At 35.8% G+C, this 25,181-nt stretch overlaps 2 protein-coding genes across 13 annotated transcripts in view; one reads left to right on the forward strand and one right to left on the reverse strand.

The window, feature by feature from the left end:
* The window catches only part of LOC110259421 (uncharacterized), a 574,595-nt gene that overhangs the window by 291,614 nt on the left and 257,800 nt on the right, over positions 1 to 25,181 (forward strand). For 9 of the 12 annotated variants that reach the window (XR_002341811.2, XR_014838267.1, XR_014838265.1 and 6 more), the window contains 2 exons: positions 16,860 to 16,961; positions 24,737 to 24,835. Coding sequence is in view for 1 of the 12 variants with exons in the window: in XM_085014022.1 (XP_084870148.1) it covers positions 24,737 to 24,835 (99 nt within the window). In the remaining 11 variants the exon portion in view is untranslated. The remainder of the gene's footprint in view (positions 1 to 16,859; positions 16,962 to 24,736; positions 24,836 to 25,181) is intronic. The other 3 variants (XR_014838273.1, XR_014838271.1, XM_085014022.1) reach the window with 1 other exon arrangement.
* LOC110259422 (endogenous retrovirus group K member 9 Gag polyprotein) overlaps positions 1 to 25,181 on the reverse strand; it is a 789,250-nt gene that overhangs the window by 52,141 nt on the left and 711,928 nt on the right. The gene's annotated exons all lie outside the window — the stretch shown is intronic.

Genomic DNA, 25,181 nt, shown 5'->3' on the forward strand with positions numbered 1-25,181 from the left:
CCAAATATTCTGAAAAAAAAAGTAGACTAATAGCGAGAAGTGTAGTGATTTGCACATTATCCAAGCCATTGAGTTATTCCTGCCTGTCCTCATTCTGGTTCTTGATTTGCAGGCCAGCTATGCTCTGCAGCTGGAGCAAATTATATCAGCAGAAGTGCTGATGTGACCACAAGTTGACAAAAGGACATGATTTCTAGTAGCAAAAAAGCAACTAGATTTTATGAAATTGTATCTAATAATGTTGTTTAACTCATGGATCCTGCATCTGACGCCTGCTTTTTATCCAGTCCTTTCAGCGGCCCTTTGTTAACAGTCACTCAGAAGAGGAAATAAAATGTAGCCATTGAAATAAAAATTGCTCTACTCTTTTTAATAGCTCAGCTGCAGGCTCTATTGTTTTATTTAATGGATTGTATAACTGAAGTCTCTCCTCCTGATGATTCCCATTTGGCTTCTGAGTCCCCAAACTCTGTCAGAATCTTGGGGGTTCCAGAAAGCAGGGGAGTCTGGTGCTTTGCTTGTTCAGAATACAAATGGAAAGCAAAAGTGATAAGATTCTTTAAAATGTAATTCCTGCTCTGGACTCTACAGTACTGTGTGCAAGAAGCAGAGCTTTCTCATCAAAAGAAAACAGTATTAGATAGACTGTCCCATGATTCAACAATTTTAGTTCAGGACCCAGGAGAAGTTTGCTTGGCTTAAATATAGAGGCAAATAGGGTTACTGGCAGTAGAAAGGAAATAGAAGGATTAGAATAAACAATTGTCTTCTTTCTTGTCAAAAATCACTGCATTGTCTTCTAATGGATAGAAATGTTCTCTGCCCTGGGAACCCTCCAGTAAATTTCTCTGTCCCCCTGCCTGACTCTCCATGGACAGTATGGGAGGATACCTGTGAATCATTTGCCTTACTGTAATCCTAAAAAGTGTCAGGGGAATATTATATATATATATATGTGTGTGTATATATATATATATATATATATATATATATATATATATATCTTCTACTTTTTAAGGATAAATTGTACTATGAGTATACTCAAAATGTCAAAGTTAAAAAAAGTACTTCCTACATAAGAAAAGTGGTATAAAACACTAAAAAAAGGATTGACCCCCCCATACTTATAAATATTTTAAACATGAATGAATTGCAGACTATTTACCTGACTAAAATAAACTGTCATGCTCTGGTTCTTGAAAAATCCTGAAAAAAGCTTTTATAATTTATTTTTGTCCTGCTTTGATATGTTCCGTCAAAGCAGGTTCATTGTTTTAGGGAGAGGAGAAGAAAGATTTGTTAAATCATGAAGTGCTAAGAATCCTTTCAGCTGAGGAAGATACACAGTGTACAAAGCAGTTAAAACAAATCATATGGTATAACCTGTTAAGGATGTAATTGAGATACATGTAATCATTAACCTTGGAACAGACTGGGAATCCGTTAATGAATCAAATCAATACCCTCTCCACTGATCCATAATAATTTGAAAGAAATGAAAAATTTAACAGTTACTGTATGTGAGGTTATCGTGGGCTGCAATTAGCTAGCCTCCAGGAGATTATGTTACCTAGTTACCAGAAGGTAAGTATAATTTCCGTAGATCTTCTGAAGAGATTGTCATAAAGACAGGTGCCAGACGTGGAAATGGGTCAGGAAAAGATATTTGGTATGGCCAAAGCGTGGGTCATCTTTCTGTCATTTCATTCCACACTTCCTTCTTATGACATTTTATACTCCCAGTTAATATGGATGTATTGCTTTGAAAAGACATTACAATTGAATTTTGTCAGTTAAAAAAAGTGATTATCTCTTTTTATATCTTACTACATGTCTAGATCTCAGAAGAGATGGCAAAGAGGTCAAGGCCAAAATTCTGCATTTGGGAACAAAATAACACATGAGCTTTCTGCTGCAGGCAAGATACTTGTGTATGGAAAATATTTTATGTTTGTACAACTCCCTCATCTTAACATTCCCAGCATGGTCATTATAGGCAGTGGAATTTTACAGAAGGATAGTGGAAAGGAATGAATATTTTGCCTCTATTGAACACCCCAATTTCTTTACATCGTCATTTGGCAAGTAGTAGGTAGAACCCTACAAAAGTGTGGACAGAACAAAATGATCCCAAGTCTCCTGACTTTCATATATAGTGCTTTTATGTAAATCTTACGAAGGAAAAACAATCTTGGTATGTGAAGTTCCATAGGAAAAATCTCAATTTGGGGGAGATATAAAAAGAGATATTGCCATTCTCTAGGGAATCAGTAAATAAAATGGAAAACAGAATTTTTTAAAAAATGCATGTAAAATATATGCGTATGGAAATGTTAAGAGCCTCATTTTATAATGCCAAGGAGGGCACAAGATAAAAACTGTTGTCATTTGTTTCCAGGGAAAGCAGTCGGTGAGACCCAGGCACAGTAGGAGAGTTAGTTAGCTACCACATGTAAAGCTGAGAGCAGATGGCGCCGTTGATGTAGAGCGCAGGAATGTGCGTGTTTATGCGGGTGCGTTTCTGTGCGTGTGCGTGTGGAAACCAGCAAGGAGTTTGACACTGATGTACTCCATCAAGTCCAGTTATAAAGAACAAGTAGATAGAACAACATTCTGTGCATCTGGCAGCCTAACTAGCTCTGTCAATCTGTGGATACTGCTGACATTGTACTATAAGCTTCGATTCCATCTGTGTTGTTTATTTTGAGCTGGATTTACTGCACACTATGTGAATTGATGATGGCTAGAAGGTCCAAAAGATTCTGAGTCTGTTTAAAGTTCCAAGGTGTCAAATTACACAGGATTGTGTCACGAACATTATGAAAGGGTAAGTGGAGAGGCAAACTGATTTCAGTATTTGTTAGACGTCCAAGAAAAATTGCTGAAAATATAGATGAAGAAGGTTTATGAAAACATCTAAAGAGTACATATGAACTCCTGCAATCAAATGTTTCTTTTTCAAGTTGTATTGTGTCATTTTAAAAAATTCAAAATATGTACAAACAAATAGACAAGTCAAATCAGCTCTCCACTCTGAGGTTGTGACATGCATATTATTCAAAACTTACTGATCGGTACCATACTCAATTGCCAGAATATAGGAATGGACTTGATGGGTGAGAGTTACACCTGCCTTCTTTCTGAATAGTTAGACCCAAGAAACAAGTATGTTTTGATACATTCACTATTAAGTGATTCTGTGAAATCCTTTTCTTGCTTCAGCTTCATTCTATATAATGATGCATTTATAAATCTTTGTACCACTATACAGTTATGAAATAGGCTTTGCTGTCTTTACCAAAAAATCACTAAAGAGTTAAGAATACAATTTTTAATGGAAATTGTATACATTTATATGAAAAAAACAACACTATTTGATATAGGTCATCTATATCAAGGCTTTTGTCTATTTTAATTTTCAACATAATATGCAGCTAAAAGTTATGCCTGCATAATGCTGGAACATTCCTGTGAACACAGAGAAAAAGGATTTAATCATTCAGGTGTTATATAAGCACCTGTATATCTGATGTCATTCATTTCATGTGGTTGTTCTTATTTGCTTGTGTGCTGAGTAGCCCAGATTAGAATTTTCCTGCACCTCAAGTGATACAGACTAGACTATGCAGTTTGACTTGTAGTCATTGAAGAAAAAAGTATTTACGATACAAATATTTCATTTCATGCTTTTGACCCCCCATTCAGTTAGTGGTTGGTGAGATTGAATCATGTCAATGAATACAGATATATTTTATATGTAGCTCTGTCCTTTAAAGAACATTTTTAATGATCCTGCCTCATTTGTCTCAGAGCTAGGACATCAAACAGAATCTATGAAAGTAGTTCATTTCCTTGGTAATGCTTAATATTCATTGTTCATAAGTATGTAATCATATTCATAATATATGAATATGAATATATTTTGTAATGTGAAATACTCAAGCCAATATACTATACGATTCATATCTTCAAGAAACTTTAATATCTAGTTGATGAGTTAAGATATTCTTATAAAAATGTGAATAGCAATACATATATTAAATACCAATTTAAAAATACAAGAACCACAAAAAGTAAATGAAAATTAAATTGGAAGAATTCACTATAGTCTTCTATCTGCCAGATACTAGACTGGAAGCTGCCTCTCCATTTGGCATCTCACCTAATTCCTCAATAACTGTGAGATTTCCTCTTTCTTCCCGTAGAAGACAGAGGCTGGGGAAGTGAATATAACTTGTCTGGATTACATAGCCACTAAGTGACTGAACAAGCCTTTACTGCCATTCACCTCCACAAACGTATAGTGAACATCCGTTCTGTACCAAGCATGGTTCTTGGCACTAGAATAAATAAAATGAAAAACTCTTTTCAAGAAATATACAGGCTGGTAAGGAATAAAATATGAAATATTTAATGTGAACACAATGCAGCAGTGCTGAAATAGATGTATGTGTAAGGAATGGTAAAAACAGAGGAGAGGGCATCCAGCTGACAGCTGATGGAGTTTGACAGAGAAGGAAAAGGTGACTGGCTTTCCAGACAGGCATAGGAATGAGCAGAGGCATATTAGTATGAGCAAAAGTGGTGGCAGGAAATATAACTTTTGCAGCACACTGTGATAATTTATGTGGGCCACTAAGGGGAACACATTGAATATCATATGTTCATAATAGGACATAGTAGGAAGTAACCCCAATGGACTGAGGTAATGAGGAAAGCCTTGAGAGTGAGGTTGTTCTTCCCTTGATTCATAAAATTTGGGTATATTTTGAATAGAAAGATAAAGCAATAATTGGATATTGTAGGTGAAGTTAAAAGGAACCAACAAATATTTGGAAATAAAAGTGCATTAAACCAATATGGCAGCATGAGGGATGTACAGGTCGTTTTGGCCATCAGTTGCCATGTACAAACTCCGAATTTGTTGTTAGTGAGAACTACCATCTCTAAAATCTTAAATTCCTTTCTCTGACAAAAACTTCTTAGCCTTTCAGTTCTTAGTCAGTCCTCCTCATTCTCCACATCGATCAAGACCTCTAATCCCTTAGTCCTCAAAATTTTATAACTCTATCAGTCCCAATCTAATCCCTGACTAATTCAGACTCTCTGCCCTACCACTTCAACTTTTCTTTTTACCTCAAATTCCTTGTTAAATTTTCCTTTTCCACTTTCCTGGAAAAAAAATCTCAAGCTGGATCAGTTCTTCATTAATCCCTACCTCTCTTTCCCATTATTCGAAGAGACGGTTTCTATCTCTATTCTTTATGCTGTTTTTCCCCTCAGTTTAGTATCTCTCCACAAAGAAAACAGAAGCCATAATCCAAGCATTACAAGCAAAGGGACATCAGTACCCTCTGCTTCTTATGCTTCCAGCACAAATGTAGATGTGTTATTCCTTCTGCATGAGGCCAGTCCTCTCTTCCTTTCAATTGTGTTCTGGATTTTCCTTCTTCTTCTGTCTTGGGTTTTCAAGGGCCAAAGTCGCTTGCAATCTTGTGTTTCTTCCCTTTCCCCCACCCCATATTTCCATGTTTTTATTGGATCCTTCTCAAAAATACTATCTCAACATATCTAAGTTTCTCCAGTTTTTAAAACAACCCAATACCCTTGTCCTCACTCACCCTTTAGCTACTGTCCTATTTTTTTCCTTTCATATGGAAACTTTTTGAAAAAGTTTCTTACAGTCAGTGTTTTCCCCTTGCCTCACTTTCTGTGCATTCATTAACCCATTACAATCTGTAAACAACCCCAAGTAATCTCTTGAAACTATTGTTAAATGCTTTGTTTCTAAATTCCTAATGGGTACTCTTAGATTTTTTTACTTGTAGGATTTCATATGACTAATTTCTCCTCTTTGAACATAATCTCCTTAGTTTAATGATACCATACTCTGTCATTTTCATTTTCTTTTTCTTTCTTTTCTATTCCCATTTTCCTAAATATCACTGTCTTCAGGGCTGTCTCTTAGGGCCTTGACTCTTATTCTAAATATTCTTCTAAGGAGCAGCATTTGTGTGTTTAATTACCATCTATATACTTAAAGCTTCATTTATCATCTCCATGTGAAATAATCCAATCCAAGGAATCTTCAAGTACTGATTTTGTATTTTTTTTTATGAGCTCAGTTAGTCCTATATATTAAACGAACTACTCAGTTTCTATGCTTAGATGTCCCATAGCCATTTGAAAGGCTATACATCCAAAACTGAATGTACCATCTCCTTCCTTCATTCTACTAGCCAAACTTCCTAAGTATTTCTCAAATACATGGACTTTGGTTATTCTTTTCTAAAGACATTATTCTCTTCCAGGATAAGGTAAACTAAGAGACTCAATCATTTAAGACATCTAAAATTGAAAAAGGAAATTATAATCAGGTGGCTGGAGGAAAAAAATTAAGTGGAACTGACAGTATACTTCTCTTAATTAAATTGAAACAATTGAAATAATTGAGTTTAAGTTAAAATACTAGATTTCAGAAGCCTAATTCATGTAAATAATTTTTTTTTTTTTTTTTTTTTGCTTTTTAGGGTCACACCCATGGCATATGGAGGTTCCCAGGCTAGGGGTCTTCTAATTGGAGCTGCAGTTGCTGGCCTATGCCACAGTCACAGCCAAGCCAGATCTGAGCCGCATCTGTGACCTACACCACATGTCACAGCAATGCCAGATCCTTAACCCACTGAGTGAGGCCAGGGATCGAACTCGCAACCTCATGGTTCCTAGTCAGGTTCGTTTCCACTGTGCCACACAACAGGAACTCCAAGAAATAAATATTTTAAGCATGTTAAGGGCAAAAAGCATATCATCTTTATATTTAATATTCCTAGCTCAAGCACTGTGAACTACAACGGAGTTGCTGCTCAGTTAATACTTAATTAATGAATTAATATATTTGTTTTTTGAATACCAGAGAAAAGCAAGAAGCATTGCAAAGTTCTCATCAATTCATTCATACATGGTTATAACTCTAACATATTATATACACTGAATGGCTGATGAAATAAGAATGTCAAAACCGTTCCTACTTGTATCTCATGGAATTATAAATTTCCTTAGAAAATGATAGTAAAAGGAATGTCAAGTATTTAAATGACTAGCCATGTTAGTTTTGTATAAAAATCAAGTTCCACTACCATATGCTGCAGCAATCCCACTCCTGGGCATATATCTGGACAAAACTATAACTCACAAAAATAGACACACCCCTATGTTCACAGCACACTGCTCACAATAGCCAAGACATGGAAACAACCTAAATATCCAGCAACAGATGAATGGATTATGACAATTTGGTACGTGTATACAGTGGAGTACTACTCAGCCATTAAAAATAAAATAATGCCATTTGCAGCAACATGGATGTGACTAGAGATTCACATACTAAATGAAGTAAGTCACAAAGAGAAAGACAAATACTATATGATATCACTTATATGTGGATTCTAAAATATGGCACAAATGAACCTATCTCCAGAACAGAGACTCATAGACATAGAGAACAAACTTGTGGTTGCCCAGGGGGAAGGGGAACCACAAGTTTGCCTAGAGGGAGTGATGAACTGAGAGTCTGGATGTAGTAGATACAAACTGTTACATTTAGAATGGATAAGCAATGAGGTCCTACTGTATAGCACAGGGAACTAAATCCAATCTATCTAGTCTCTTGGGATAAACCATGATGGAAGAAAAGAAAGAATGTATTTGTGGGTATGTGCATGTGTGTGTGTGTATCATATATGACAGGGTCACTTTACAAAGCAGAAATTTCCACAACATTGTAAATCAACTATACTTAAAAAATGAAGTTCTAGTCTATAGCCTTAGTTTGTAAAACGAACTAGCATTCATAGGGGAAAAAATGTTTAACTGGCTCAAGCTTATTGCTGTAAATGGAAAACAAATGTTTTGTATCCCCCTAATGAAGAAATCTGACTCTTCTTCAACCAAAACAAACTTTGTTTTTTCGTCAGTAGAGTCATTTCCTCCCTGAACAGTGAGTATAGACTAACATACTGAGAAAACTGACAATCCTGTTCATCTATCCGTAATGTTCTGGACCTAACAGTAAAGAGAAATGAAATTTTACTGTGGTCCTATCGTTTTATTATGAAATACACAAGTACAAAAAGTATAGAAAACACAAGTGCACAATTTAATGTATTATAATAAAGCAAACATCTATATAACCACCAACATGTTACAAAATAGAACTTTGCAGACAGCCTACCCAATTATAACATGTTCCCTCCCACTCAAAGAAATCACTGCCCAGACATTTATGGTAAGAATTTTCTTTCTTTTCTTTAGTTATAGCACCTGAAAATATATCACTAAATAATATAATTCAGTTTGCCTGTTGTGAATTTTATATAAATGGAATCATAGTATATATATCTTTGGTGTGACTTTTCTCAATGTTAGGCTTTTAATTATGATTTCTTCATGATGCTAGATATCTGTAGTTCATTTGTTTCAGTTGCTGTCAATAATCCATTGTGTGAATAAACCTTAATTTACTTTTCCATTCCATTGCTGATGAACATTTTGACTACTTGCAGTTTTTGGCTATTATGAATAAGGATGCTATGGCATTTGTGCATATCTAAGCATGCCTCTTTGTAGGGTATATAATTAGAAATGAATGCTGGGTCTGAAAAAAATGTATTCTCGAATTTACCACAATGAAAAACAATGGAAATGAAAATGAATTTTTCATTAGTTGTACTAGTTTAACTGGTTTTAAAAGTAATTTCCTAAATTCTGAAGGTAAATTATACCTATTATATATTTCATAAGGAAACAAATAATCTGACAAAAAATTCAAAATAAAATGTAAAATAATGTATTGATGCCTAAAAGAGATGAACAAATACTGGTACTATTTCCCTGATGAAAAAATATATTTTTCCTCATAAAAGTGGTAAGAATGCCCCAACCATATTTATCTTAATTCTTACACAATAGTGCAGGCAGAAATAGATAGATCCTATGGATATTTAAAAGTAGAATACAATGCTTAGATTTTCATTTTATGTAATTTACATTTCTCATATTATAAAGTTTGAAAATCTTGTTCAATATGAAATTTAACAACCATTGTATGGGCTTATTAGAGAATTTGCTCATAAAATATAACTTCCACTTTTATATTTATAAAATTTTGACCGTGAGAAGCAGCTTTACATTGAAAACAGTAAATCAGATCAGTACTACTCTGTTTGACCTGGGAACTAGTGACTGGTTCTCCTGAAATGAAAAAAGAAAAAAAAAATCCCCATGCCTTTTGATTTACCATGAAACAAAATCCCTTTTCTTAAGTCACATCAGAATTTTCAGAACCAGTATATTTGAGATTTTTTTAGAAAGTATGTGTCATGATACTAAAGATGCCACCGAGAGCAAGGTAGATTTCATCTCTGCTGTCACACAGCTTAGTGTCTAAAGGGAAATGCAGAAGAGTAAAGCAGTTGAGAAATTACAGCAGAGTAAAAAGGCACATTAAAAGGGCACTTGAGCTAGTAAGACCTCAAGGATGAAAAAGGCATGAGGCAGGAATAAATGAGTTCTAGGTAGAGGAACAAAAGCCCAGAAATGAGAAAGGAGAGTGTACACACTATATATCAGAAAATAATATAAGGGTCTTTGAAGTCAAAACCCACATTCTCCAATTAATATTCAATTAATAGCTGTGTGACTTTGGTGAAGTCACTTACCCTTTCTATTTCCCACTATAAAATGTGGATTTAATAAGTAAGATTTTTGCAAGAACCAGCTAAGGTAATGTTTATAAGTACACATTAAATATTCCTCCACAAATGTAGGTAGCAACTCTTACTGCAGAATCAAATGTTGTGGAGTTTGGTAGGCATTCATATGATGCAGGAAGATGGAGTGATAAGCAGTCATCAAGAGCACTTGGGTCATTTTAAATAATCCAGGCCTGATGGTGAGAACAATGGGGAATGACCCAGACAGATCTGTGTTTCAGAAAGCTACTCAGGCTGTAACAGAAATGGTTGGAAGGGCAAAAGAGGCAGGAACACAAGTGAGGACCTGACTGAGGTTAGTGCCAGGGAGATGATGTGAACTGGGTGCATTTAAAAGATATTAAAACACAGGTTGTCCATTTGTGGCAATATGGAAGACAAGAGAACTAAAACTCTTTGTCTACATACCTAAACAATCATAGTGTTTGTGTGTGTGTGTGTGTATGTGTGTGTATCTGTATTTTTTATTTAGTAAATAAGTTAGTTTTCAAGTAAGAAAAGGAAATGCAAATGCTCTGGGGTCAGAAATGAAGCGTGAACATGACTCCAGAGAAGTTAGTAAGCATCAGGATAGTTGCTGTCCTGACTATATCTACTGATCTGGAATAGGCTAGAGCTAGGTTTTTATGACTGGAACATAAGGAGGACAAGAAACAAAGCCTCGTTCTATCCCCACTCCTTGCCAACCTCTGTGTGGAGCCTGGATTCATGAAGAGCTAGTTTAGGAAAATGATGATCTTGGAGTTCCTGTGGTGGCTCAGCGGTTAATGAACCCAACTAGAATCCATGAGGACATGGGTTCAATCCCCGGCCTTGCTCAGTGGGTTAAGGATCTGGTGTTGCCGTGAGCTGTGGTATAGGTCGCAGACATGGTTCGGATCCCACATTGCTGTGGCTATGGCATAGGTAGGCTCTGATTGGACCCCTAGCCTGGGAACCTCAAGAGGATGGGGTGAGGGAGAATGGTGATGCATGTTTTTAACTGTTTGGATTCAGAGATCTGTAGATCATCATAGTAAAATGTTAGGGAGTCAATTGTGATGTAGAATTGAATATAGAAAGAGAACTCTGGGCTTTAGATAGTTCTTAGAATCACTGGCGTATAGATTGTCTCTAAGACCTTGGAGTAGATGAAATGACCAGGGGTAGGTGTGATGTTGAACCCTAGAGAAGGAAGGGGGCTGGTATACACCTTTACAGGCATCATAAGTTGGAAGTCCCAGTGAGCTCTCATGTCAGGAAGTAAAGGATTAATAAACATAAGCTCTTGAACTGAAATTTAGGTGCAGTAAATTATGCAAGATTTTTTGAGTCGCAGAATATATAGGTGAATGATGCAGAGAGATGTACATAGTACAAGAGTCTTTACAATTCCTGGTCTCAGAGTTGGTGCAATAAAACCCCAAATAAACTTCTTTCTTCTTGATGTAGCCTTCAGAGAAATAGTAATCTCTCGATAAGTTTATTAAGACCAGAGCCTAGATAATTTCAAAATGTCCCACTCCCACTCTTCTGATTGCCTTAAAGAAGCAAACAATCTTGTGAACCATCTATGGAGAGGCCTACGTGGCAAGAACAGACAGCCTGTAGAACCTGTAGGCCTTGATTATACAGCCTCATGGAAATGAATTCTGCCCAAACCTGAATGAGTTTGGAAGTGGATTCCTCCCCAGTCAACCATTCTGATGAGAAAACAGTCCTGCTGATCTCTTGAATGAAGCCATATGAGACCCAGAACAGAAGAGCAAGCTGAGCAGAAACCAGACTCCTGTCCCACAGAAGCTGTGAGATGATAAGTATATGCTAAAGGTGCTAAGTTTGTGATAGTTTATTAATGCATCAATAGAGAACAGACACAATATTGTGTGTGCACACATGCATACATGTGTGTTATGTACTCATCAAGATCTGTATGGAAGGTGGGGAAAACAGAAGATATGTCAGGTATATTTTTATAGGTACATTTTTCCTGAAAGTTGGTTAGGAAGAATCATCTCTCTTCCCCCTAAAATGTGTATATAAAAGTAAGAAGCCCTCATTTAGGAAAGGTGCTTGAGTCAGAAACATGATTTCCTGGATAGGCAAAGGAAGAGTACTAGAATTTTGCTTACAGACTGTATCACTTATTCTTTCAGATTTTTATTTGATCATTTTGGGTTTCCACTCCTAACTTGTATCTCTAAGATATGCATTCATAGTTTTTATGAGCCAACAGCCAATAAATGTGTATTCTTCATTGAAATGCAACTTGAGTAACATTTCTCCCAGTTTAAAATGCTATAAAATCCAAGTACAGCTGGTTAGATAAACAGAACTCAGGTTTTCTGTGCCTGTTACATCGATTGACTTTTATAAATTGATTCAAATGTACAACCAAATAAGAAAACCTTGGAAGGTCTGGAAAAGTATATAGAAAAACAAAAGTATTTGTTAATATTAGGAATTCTTTAATATTAAATTGTATTTAATATTAATAATAATGATCTATTCATATCAAGCCCCAAATTTCTATAACCTGGACCTCACAAACCTTAGTAAAAAGAAATTCTCTGAATGAAATATTGGGCCTCTTAAATGCCTTTCTCTTAATGTGTCTTTCACTGATGCTATAAACAACTCACTGAAGGTCAGATATTCTTTCTGAGGTCTCCATAGTAACTGTGATCTTAGCCATATCTTTGATTTAGAACATTAAATGTTATAATTGATATTAAACTCATGAAGACTAGATTAGGGTACTGGAGCCACATTTGATGCAACATCATAGTTACTTATTTGTTTGTTCTTGTGTATTTTTATTGTTCCTGTTGTTCCTGGCTTTCTTTTTCTACTTTACTTCTTCACTCATAAGGGATGGAAATAAGGACAATAGAGAACTTAATCTAGAGTCTGAAATATATCAGAAGAGCTGGAGAAGGAGCTGATGTTACTCAAGAAGAAGGCTCCAGGGCTGATCTTTAAAAAGCAGGAGTAGGATCTCATTGCTAACCCATTCCAAAGGCAATAGTCTGCATCTGTTAACCCCAAGCTCCCAATGCATCTCACTCCCTCCCCCTCCCCCTTGGCAACCACAAGTCTATTCTCCAAGTCCATGATTTTCTTTTCTGTGGAGCATGATAATGTGGGAAAAAAAGAATGTTGTGTAACTGGGTCACCATGCTGTATAGTAGAAAATTGACAGAACACTGTAAACCAGCTACAAAGGAAAAAAAATCATTATATTAAATAAATAAATAAATAGCAGAAGTAGCTCATTGTTTGAACCATTGGATGAGATCCATATAAAAGTTAAGAGTGTGTGATGGGATCCTGGAAAGAAATTTTAATCAGAGAATTTAAGTTAGAAGAACAGAAGGAAAAGAAAATGGCAGTATTCACTAGAAAAAGAGAAGAAAGAACAACCACAGAAATGAATGTAAAAGGTTTCTCTTAGCCAATGAAGTTGAAAACTATCCTAACAGTGTAACAGGTGGGGGAAACACCAAACCTTGGAGAGAGCAGAATTCCTTTGAACTACTTTATATTTGGTGACCTCAAAGGCTGGCAAAGTCGAGAGACAGCCTCAGCTTTAACACAGCTGCTCTTTGGCATTATTAATGACATAAGGATGGACCTGGGAATTGGTAAAATAGTAACAGCTAAACCAATAGTTGAAAAATTGAATGAAGTCTCCAAGTCAAGAAGCCTATCCATCAGTTATATAAGAAAGGTACTTTCTTGCTGGAAATGAAGACAAGGCAAGAATCAGCCCACATGAATCTCAACAACTCTGTCTTTAATTCTAGTTTATGTTGGTTTAAATCGAGCCTAGTTTGTGTCTCAAGCATATGAATCCCACTTTGGGATTCAGCTCAGTTCTAAACTTTTCCCAACAGCTGCATGGGGGACCACACTAGGAAGATAAGAAAAAGAGTAGGGTGGGCTTCCCAATGGTACAAGCACTGAAAACAACCTTTCGCCCCATTGTTTATTTATAATTATACCATATGAATATTGTTCCCTAAGGAAAAAAGTGAAAAGAGTAGTATGCTGCTTCTCCAAAGAAAATTATTGTGGAGACCAGTGCAGCTCAAGCCTTAGTTTACATAATAATCAGCTGCAGAGCTTGGCTAGAGAAAATTTGGTCTCTTGGAAATTCTGTATCTCACTTTTTCCAAACACAACTCTGTAGGTGCTAAAAATACAATACTTTTATGGATCAGTGCATTGGCCCTGTTAACATTTCTATTTAAATTAAAAACTTTCATAGGATTGCTTTAGCATCTTGCTAAATATTATAAAACTTTCATTACATTACTTAGCTTCATGTTCCTTTAAGTGCTTTCCTTACAGGAGAGTAGGCTATTTTTTTTCAGAATTTCCCCACGTTTCTGAGGGAACAAAAAGGGGTGCTCATACTTACTGGGCACCTACCATATGCCAGGCAGAGTACTAGTCCCCTATTTAAATGGTCATAATCCTTTCATTAGTTCTTATGAAATAGCACTTTCTCATTTTATAAATGAAGTAACTAAGTACACAGAGATTGAGTCACTTCATAAAGTTGCATGGCTCAAAAGCAAATGAACTAAGATTTGAATCTCATTTCTCACTATTTTGCTACATAATTTGTCCCATTTTCTGAATTGCTTTAAAATACAAATTACCCCAGGGTCATTATAGTTATACTTCCAACAACTTTTCTATCTTAAAAGGTAGAAAATCTCCCAATTTATATTAAATAATCATTCCATCTCTTCCTAAACTCAGAGCCTGGAGAAGTCAGTATTGCCTTTCTTTTTTTTTTTTTTTTTTTTTTTTTTCCTCTCCTATTGTTCATTGCCAATCCAGACAAATTAAAGTACAAATGAAAATTTCTCTGTTTTCCATAAAAGCAGGTCAACAATTCATTATTTTATGCTTAATAAGGGTTATCACTACACTTTCTTAATCTATTTAAAATATCCTTTAGGAATAAGGAATAAGAGAGAACTTTCTAAGACACCATTTCATATACGAAAGCCAAATTTATTCTACTTAGGGGAAAAAAGCCTTTAAAATGTTCCGTAAAAATCTGGCATCTTTAAACATAACACAATTATGAGGGAGACCTGTATGTTTCCTTTCTCTTGAAAAGGTCAGTAATTTTCAGCTCCATTATAAACTAACAAAGCCTTCCAAGAAGACTGAGACTAATTTTTTTTTAATATTCTAAGCTGTCTCCAGTTTGTTAATCTATTCATGTATTCAACAAAACTTTATTGCCCTCTTACTATGTGTTTAGCATAAAGAATACTTTGGTGAACAAACTATGTATCTCCCCTTTCATGAAATCCAAAGGTATGAGCTATTATCACTCATTTCTTCTAAGCTTCTGTATTAATTGTAGTGATAAAAAGCTAAAGCAATCTTATGAAAAATTTTAATTTAAATAGAAATGTTAATATGGACAATGCACTGATCTATAATATTATTATCTTTTTAACATCATAAAGGTATATGTTAGTTGTGTAATTAAATCATGAAACTAAGTTTTTTTCCTGGAATATTTCTTTTCTCTGGGGGAGAGGTTAAAGTTCTAGTCATAATGTTAAATCTAATAAGAACAGAAGATACAACCTGTAGATATTTTGTATAGTAAAACTTCTACCTTTAACTTACTAATTAGAATAAGTCTTTAGAAACTGAGGTAAATATGATTATGGCGTTCAATTTTAGGTATCCTTAAGTATATAGATAATTTTTAATCATCCACTTTAAAGTTAACTACCTTCCTACCCAAATTCTTTTGATTTGTCTCTTTGTTTCAAATAGTCCTTCCCTTAACACACTTCTCTCTTTCACTCCTGCAAACAAAGAACAAAATCATCACTCTAGTGACTGTTAATCTGAGTGTCAACTCTCTTGGATAAAGATCTTAGAAAGAATGCATTTGACAAGTGAGCCAAGAATATACAATGGGGAAAAAATAGTCTCTTTAATAAGTGGTGTTGGGAAAACTGGACAGCCACATGCAAAATAATGAAACTAGACTGCTATCTTATACTGTGTACAAAAATCAATTCAAAATGGTTTAAAGACTTGAACGTAAGATCTGAAGCCATAGAACACCTAGAAAAAAACTTAATAACTCCTTAATATCAGTCTTGGCAATGGTTTTTTGGATTTGACAGCACAGCAAAGGCAACATATGAAAATGTAAACAAATGACACTTCGTCATACTAGAAAGCTTCTGCACAGCAAAGGAAACTGTCAACAAAATAAAAAGGTAACCTACCGAATAGGAGAAAATATTTGCAAATCATGTATCTGATAAGGGATTATGATCCAAAATACATAGAAAAGCACACAACCTAATAGAAAAAAAGTGAACAATTCAATTAAAAAATGGGCAGAGGATCTGAACAGGCATTTTCCTAGAAGACATACAGATGACTAACAAGTACATGAAAAAGTGCTCAACATCACTAACTATCAAGGAAATGTAAATCAAAACCACAGTGAAGTATCACCTCACATCTGTCAGAATGGCTGTTACCAAAATGATAAGAAATAACAAGTATTGGTTAGGATATGGGGAAAAAGGAACCTTGTACTTTGTTGGTGGAAATGTCAGTTGGTGCAGCCACTACAGAAAATAGCTTGGAGTTCCCTCAGAAAACTAAAACTAGAGCTACCATATAATCTAGCAATTCCACTTCTGGGTATTTATCCAAGTAAAATTAATTTACTAACTTGAAAAGAATGAGAGAAATGCATCCCTGTGTTCATCTCAGCATTTTATTTGCCATAGTCAAAAGATGGCAGCAATCTAAGTGTCTTTCACTGGTTGAATGGACAAAGAAAATGTGGCATATATGTTCAGGTCTACCTCCAACCTATTTCTGGTTCTGTTCCAGATCACGGCAACAAAGCAAATATCACAATAAAGTCACAATTTTTTTTCTTTCCTGGTGCATATTGAAGTTATGCTTACGCTATACTGTAGTCTAAGTGTTCAATAGCATTATGTCTAAAAAAGTATATACTTTAATTAAAAATATTTTATTGTTAAAAAATCCTAACCATCATCTGAGTATTCGGCCAATCATATATTTTTCCTGCTACAGGGTTTGAAATATTTTGAGAATTACCAAAATGTGACACAGGGACAGGAAGTGAGAAAATGCTGTTGGAGGAATATACTTGCTCAACAACCAAATAGCTGACAGGTATGCCTTACAATGGAATATTATTTGGTCATAAAAAGAAGGAAATCCTGCCACTTGTGACATGGATGGACCTGGAGGGCATTATAGTAAGTGAAATAAATCACACAGAGAAAGACAAATACTCTGATCTCACTTATATGTGGAGTCTGAAAGAAAAAATTGAAGTCGGATACGGAGATCAGATTGGTGATTGCCAGAGATGGGGTGAGGGGGGTGGCAAGTGGTTAAAAGTGGTCAGAACTTCTCGTTTTAATATAGCATTGTTATAGCAGTTGACAATACTGTATTGCATGTCTGAAAATTGCTAAGAGAGTAAAACTTAAATGTTCTTGTCACAAGATGAAAAGATTATAACTTTGGTGATGGTAGATGTTAACTTTTTGTGGTAATCATTTCATAATATATACATGTATCAAATAATTATGTTATATACCTAAACCTAATACGTTATATGTCAGTTATAACTCAACAAAAATAAATGCACTTAAGGTTGTTTGTAGTGACTCTCTAAAACAGAATAAAGCAGGGGCATATCAGTTAAAAGTAGAATATTGTTTAAGTGCATTAACCATTATAGATATGAAAAGTGACATTTGATAAATGAATTTGTCCATTAAAATATATACTTAGATTATAAAGTTTAAATAAGAACTACGAATAGACACTAAAGATAATCTGGTTCTCTAAACAAGATGAGAATCACTCATTTCCTTAAACCCGCTAGAGAAGTGAAAAGGGAAAGAAACTGAAATTTAACAGTTTTATAACCATAGAATTGACCCCTTTCTTCATAACATTACCCTGATTTCTAGTATCTGGCTTAAATACAGAGGGTTTAGGATACACTGAAAGTGATGGAAATGTCCTTGTTACTTATTACCTGTGATGTAGGGATGTGTTTACACTGCCTGGGTTTTCTAAGAGGAAAGCAAATTTCTATCCCACTTCCTCAGAAAAGTATGAGGAGAATATTTTCAATTTCTTTCATTCCTCTTTTTCTCCCCTTTTCTTTGAAAGTGGAATGAATGACTTACCTGAGAGATAAATTGGGAGAAAAAGCTAAATATACTTGACGTAGGCCCTGGTGGCCTTTTTCAGAGCCAAACTGTCGCCAGATGCATGTGTTCTTTTCTGCTCTCTGCACTATGGTTAAGCTTGTGAGAGCAGCTGTATTCCTGTTGGGGCATCTGTTTTCATCCAATCAAATGGGTGATTAATTTAGCTGAGTAATCTCATCACTGATCAAGTCATTCTCTCCCATAAACTTTATCAGTAGTAAAGTTAATATTCTGAGATTCACTCATCAGTTTTTGATGAGATGTAAATTCAGAAGGAAGAAACAAAATGAGTGTCATTTATTGAACCCCCTAAAATACTTAAAGGAAAACTGAACTCATTGCCATTAGAAAAGTCTGTTTTTTTTTTTTTTGTTTTTTTTTTTTTTAAATAGAAGAAGTCTGAATAGATTTTAGGTAACTCCAAGCATAAAATTCAGTAAATGGCCTGGGCTTAAGAAAAGGATGGTAGAACTGTGCTTCTATATAAACATGAGTTTAGTATAAATGTCAAGAATATATAAGAACCATAGATAAAATATAGAGGAAAAGAAATGATTGCTTTTTAAATATAATTTTCTGTCTTTCTTTTTCTTTTTAGGGCTGCTCCTGTGGCATATGGAAGTTCCCAGGCTAGGAGTGAGATCGGAGCTGCGCTGCCAGCCTATGCCACCATAGCCACAGCAGTGCAGGATCTGAGCCACGTCTGCGACCTACACCACATCTCACAGCAACACCATATCCTTAACCCACCGAACAAGGCCAGGGGTTTGTTAACCACTGCGCCACGACGGGAACTCCTACAGCTGAATTTTTGAAACTTGTATCATTACTGAAGTAGCACATGCAGTTTTTCAGTTATTTAACCATAATTCATTTATTTCAGTTTTTGATTACAATTCTTCAAGTCTTTTCCTGTAATCACCATACTCTTAAAAATTGTTTTCCTCCCACAAGCTAAATAATTGTGTACCACAAACATAAGAATTAGAATTTATAATTGAAGTATTTAAGAGTTATTGGCTCTTGAGAAGATCTTCACTTGTGGAAGCATGCTTTCTAGGCTTTATATTATTGAATAGGGATTGTCTGGGTAACTTTAACTTTACTCCCCACTAGATGCAGAACTATAAGCAAAATAATCATACATACATACTAAAAATTCTCTTCCTCATCCTCCCAAAACTAGTGTTCCTCTTAGCCCTTAAGAACAAATTTTTTGTATTTCCTCATATGTATTGATTCACAAGAATTTTATGTATACACACACACATACTTGTTTTTTGCTTTTTTGTGTTGTTTGTTTGTTTTTGTCTTTTGTCTTTTGAGGGCCGCACCCACGGCATATGGAAATTCCCAGGCTAGGGGTCTAATAGGAGCTGTTGCCTTATTGCTGCTGGCCTGTGCCACGGCCTCAGCAACGCCAGATCTGAGCTGCGTCTGCGACCTACACCACAGCTCATGGCAATGCCAGATCCTTAACCCACTAAGCGAGGCCAGGGATCAAACACACAACCTCACGGTTCTTAGATGGATTCATTTCCGCTGAGCCATGTCGGAAACTCCGATACCTGATATTTTTGGTGGCACACTCTCAAGTGGGCACAAGCACACACACATACAAACAAGGATACAATTCTCCTCTTTCTCTAGTAAACATTTAAGTGCACAAATGACCAAAGAAAATAATCCATTAAGTGGCAGTTGTTTGCATACAATAATTTCTTTTTCAAATGAAGTTTTCCATGAAGACAATACTTAGTCTGCTGATCCTTGTTCAGCTATAGCTTAAAGAGTCAAACATGTTAAAATGAAAGTATGCTGTCTGGGCCTCAGAGGTCTTTTTTTCTGGATGATCCAACTGTATACATTCTGAATATATATATCTTCAGAGCTTTATCCTTATGCCTACTGGACATCTGCAACGTGTCTTAAAGTGAATATCCAAAATCAACATGCCTAAAAGTAAATTTGGCATCTTTCCCCTTACACATGCTCACCTTCTTATGTTTCCTCTCTAAGAAAGAGCACCTCCACCCAAACCAGGGATCCTGTTTTCACCCTAGTGACATTCCTCTCTCTACTCCATCCCTTCCCTCATAATCAGTAAGTCATCAAACTTTAAACCTGCTAATGTATTGTCTCCTTTCAGACCATGAATTCTCACTAGATTTTGATGATAGTTCCTTGATTTAGTTCCAGTGGGTTCTTCCCAAAAGCCCTTACCAACCCATCCTTTGTGTTGGTATCAGAATCATCTTTCTTGACTTCCTGTTGCAGCTCAACAGTAAGAAAACTATCTAGTATCCATGAGGACACAAGTTCAATCCCTGGCCTTGCTCAGTGGGTTAAGGATCCAGCAGTGCCATGAGCTGGTGTTGCTTTGGCTGTGGTGTAGGCCAGCAGCTGTAGCTCCAGTTCGACCTCTGGCCTGGAAACTTCCATATGCCATGGGTGTGACCCTTAAAAAAAATCATTTTTCTAATATGAAAATCTGATTATGTTGATCCCCCCCCCAAAAAAAAGTTATGTAGATCACCCCGTTACTGATGTCACTGTACTATGGAAAGATCAGATAATTTAGTAACTTCAGGGCATGAAGATTCTTACCCTCTTATCTAGTACTTCTTATACCATAGTGTGATGTTGTAAAACAAAACAGAATGATCAGTATAAAAACTACAATGCATGTTTTGATTTAAGGATAAAAACTAGATGCTGTTTTTTCTATTTAGTGGAAGGAAATAGTGGAGGCCCTCCTGAGTCAGCAGTTGTGCAACGTTGTCCTGACTATTTCAGGCCCTGATTTCTACAACTAGATATAATGCTAGAGTTTGCAAATCTTCACTTCACCAACTAACTGCCAATTTATTTAACTTCACATAGCTTAGCATTTCAGCATAATTCCTGCAGCAAGGAGGCCTAGTGGTCTCTTTCACCTAAGGTCCTCTGTTTTCATTGCAGAGCTCAGCATGTAGAAGGCACATGTGCTGAGGGGCAGTCCTCCGACAATTGTTCTTTGGACATGCAGCTATTATCAGCAACAGACCCAAGCAGAGGAAGCAAGTTTACAAGATCACACCAACATCCTAGTCCCCAGTCAGGCCTCTGTGGTTTCAAAAGCTTCAAGTTCTGCCAACAGCAAAACCTACATATCCTGTTTCCTGTCTTGCTATGGCCTTCTAGTTTATTCCCCAACTCCAATATCTGTCAATTCCTTACTGCATTCATCATTGAGGGTGAAAGTCAACTCTTCTCTGCTATACCCTCTGATATGCTGATTCCTAACAAACTCACACCTTATTCCTTAGACATACTTCAACTTTGACTGCCCCTTTAGTCTCATCTCCTCCTCTGATCCTATGAATTCATTTTTCTACACCATCAAAGACTTTTCCATTATTCTGTCTCTACAGGAACTTGGCTCTACTTTTGATTTTATTGTTATTTTCTTCATGACAGTTTACTAAACAACTTTTAGATAAAGAAAAAAAGGCAGTGCACACATTTCTTTTCATTGACAATTTTATCTTATTTGTAAAATTTTTTTGCTGTATGATGATTTTTATTTTTTCCATTATAGCTGGTTTTACAGTGTTCTGTCAATTTTCTACTGTACAGCAAGGTGACCCAGTCACACATACAGATATAGTTCCCAGTGCTGTATAGCAGGATCTCACTGGGAATTTGGGGTTCACTGACAATTTCATGCCGTTGTTCCAAGCCATTTCTGAGCACCTCTTTTGTTCACCATTTGTGTTATGGTTTAACTTGCCACCCTGTGCATCCAAGACCCAGTAGCCAATCATTTATAACGCTATGAATAATGTGCTAGATTACCACAGATTCATGGCGTATTTACTTGACTGTTTTAACATGTAAAGTTTAAATGTGTATACCTGTTCTCCCTTTTTAAAATAAATTGAATTTAGAATATGGACAGGATTGTGTTTAAAAAATTAGTGTATGCAGTAGGTAGCCCACAACTTTTTTGTTGTCTAGCCTAATGAATTACTTCATTTCTATCTTCATTTTCCTGACATTCATCTCACCTTTAACCCTAGAGTTCACTCTTCCTAACATTTACTTTCTCCTTGGGGTGAGATTTAGGTAGTGATCATTTAAAAGTGGAAACAGTCATATGTTAGGAATGGGATAGAGGCCCATGAATTGAACTCAGTGATAGAGTGGAGATCAAAGAAGAGGTGACTGTCAGGGTTAGCATGAGTCTTAGGGTCTTGTTGAAGGTCAAAATTGGAGTTAACATTAGGGCGAGTCTGCTGTTCATTAACGGAGTAAACACCTCCAAAATGTTGAACTTGTTACTTGCTAATGCGGAAACTATGAATGCACATTGCTTTTTTCTCATGATAAAATGACCACAGTCTTAAGATGGTCTCCTCAGTCACTTCTAATTCAAATATTTACTCATTATCTTCTACCATGCCAGCTTTTTGATCTCCCTGGACTTGAACAACATTCCACTGGCCATTTCCTCCAACTTACCTTTCAAACTCCTAAGCACTGCTGCAGAAAGTTGTGAATCTAAAATTAACTATGTCTACTATGTATTTATACAACCTAATCCATGCCAGAGGAGACTGGAACTCAAAAAACCTCTGATTTGACTTTGTATAAATCCTCCTTGTCACAATGCTATTCAGTGTATTCTCCAAAGTTTTCCAATGTTCTCATGCCCCAAAGCCATGCTCTACCATCTCTTTGTTCTCAGAATTACTGCTTTTTAAAAAAATATTTAAAGCCTTTAAGTTTTATTTTTATTATTATTTAAATTTTTGACCATGTCCACAGCATGTGAAAGTTCCAGGGTCAGAAATCGAACCCACATCACAGCAGTGACGGTGCCAGGTCCTTAACTCTCTGAGCCACCAGGGAACTCCCAGAATCACTTCTTTGTTGAGATGAATGTAAGCTTCTGTGAGCTCCTCCCTTTTTCATTCTCTTCAAAACAGAATTTCTTTTTAATTTATCCAGATCTCCTCCCTTCTAGCCTCAGACGAAGAATATCCTTACTCTTTCCAATATTATACCTAACCACCAGCTCTACCCATTAATTTCAGCACTGAGTGCTTAACTGGCTTTCACCTTCAGTCTCAACATTTCTGTTCACTTCTTTTCGATTCAACAACATAAAAATAAGTAATTGCATTGAAAATCATGAATGTATGTGTATAAATGAATGACTGAGTGGATAATTGAATGAATGCAGGGATAGCTTTTCTGTCCCTTGAATACCATTTGTTTGTGGGCCAGGGATATAAATACTACAAAAGCATGTTCTATGCCTAATTGGCTGATATTTGCATTGGAACTTCCAGCTCCAATATTACAACTGTAGAATGTGGGCATCAGTTATCACATGGTGATGGTTTATTGGTTCCACCCTTTACTCCTTGATCACATATCTGAACTAGATACTAAGGTCAAACACTAAACTGTAGGCAATGAAGAGTGACTTGGCTTAAATATTTTATCCAGTGCAGAAGTTTGAAGGTGGGGTTATGGATTTCTTTGGGGCCTAAACAGTGGCTAGATTAAGCCATCTTCAGTTTCTGGGCTAATATTTTATTGTAAGCCTTTTGCAATTTTCAGGGAAGTTGGAGCTGGGGTTGGTGAATTTTTTTTAACCAATCTATAGCTTAAATATGGTTGTATTAACTACATTAATGGAGATTTTCCTCTGAAATATGACAGACAAATAATAATTCTTAATAGTTTTGTTTAACTAGGAACATACAAGTCAATAGTATGGAAAAAGGATTTTTTTTTTAAAAAAGCAAGAAAACCAGGAATTTGAGAAATGTTTTATTATCTATGTCCATGCAGAATCAATTTTATAGTTTGAATCTTCTCAAGAATAGGTATTGTGTCCTAAATGTATTTAATTTAAACACTCATGAAATGCTGAAATTATCTATGATACTGATTTATATTCTAACACTGGAAGTAAAACAAGATTATTTTTCTTTCTTTTGCAAGGAGCAAAGGGTTTCAGAATCAAGTTTGTCTTCAAGCAGCAGCAAAGGCTTGCTGACAAGATATTTTGGAACAACTTGCTATTAGGAAGGAAGTATGAGTGGGAGGATGAGAAATAGCTCATGCCCATATGACACATACAAGTTGTGAATGTGTTAGAAGTCCATGATGTAGAACATAAAAGGGTGTAACAATTTATCGCAGTGACATAAAGGACCTTATTCTCATCTTTTGTTTTTACAGCTCTATTCTGAATTAGATTTTCTTTCTCTCTCCCTCTCTTTCATTCTCGTTTACCTCAATCAGATCATATGGTGATGGTTATAAACATTACAATTTATAACATGAGAAAATGTAGAACCTGACAAAATATCTTGAGCAAACTGTATGGACTATCATATCAGAGCTGTTTTCCCTTGTTATTCTAGGTATGTGGCAAAATCATTGCTGCATGAGAAATATTAGTGAATTATGTCCTATTTTTCATTTAATATAAATCATGCTTTTAGAGTTTATCTAAAACTGTCACAAGGGCTTTATATGCAAGCTTCTCTGCATCCCACAGAAATTGGTAGGTAAAAAAAAAAAAAAACCTGTCAATTATCCTGGAACACAAGATAATTGATTCTCTTCCACAGTGTAGTACACAAAAATTGAAACCCATCCCATAATTGTTCTATAAACAATATTTGAACTTCTATAATTTTCAAACCCCTTTGACAGGTGCTTGAAGAATTCATGAAGATCACGGTCTTCCTGCTCTTGAGGACTTTTAGAATCTACTTTGGGCCAGAAGTCTCTTTAGTCCCAGTTTCATCTCAGGTATGTCTCCTTACATAGACACATTTTTATTTTTAGGTTTTCTTTTTTTTTTTTTTTTTTTGTCTTTTGGCACTGCACCCATGGCACATGAAGTTTCCTGGGTGAGGGGTTGAATCAGAGCTATAGCTACTGGCCTACACCACAGCCACAACCACTCAGGATCTGAGCCATGTCTTCAACCTACACCACAGCTTATGGCAACCTGGATCCTTAACCCACTGAGCAAGGCCAGGGATCAAACCTGTGTCCTCATGGATACTAGTCAGGATTGTTAACCACTGAGCCATGACAGGAACTCCTAGACTCATTTTTATATCCTCTAGAAAATAGTCTCTTTCCTTAGTCC

Source organism: Sus scrofa, chromosome 2 (assembly GCF_054392235.1).
Source record: "Sus scrofa isolate SSC_HxYL_T2T_F1_AM1 chromosome 2, Sscrofa_HxYL_maternal_Yorkshire_Landrace_v2.0, whole genome shotgun sequence".
NCBI lineage: Eukaryota > Metazoa > Chordata > Mammalia > Artiodactyla > Suidae > Sus > Sus scrofa.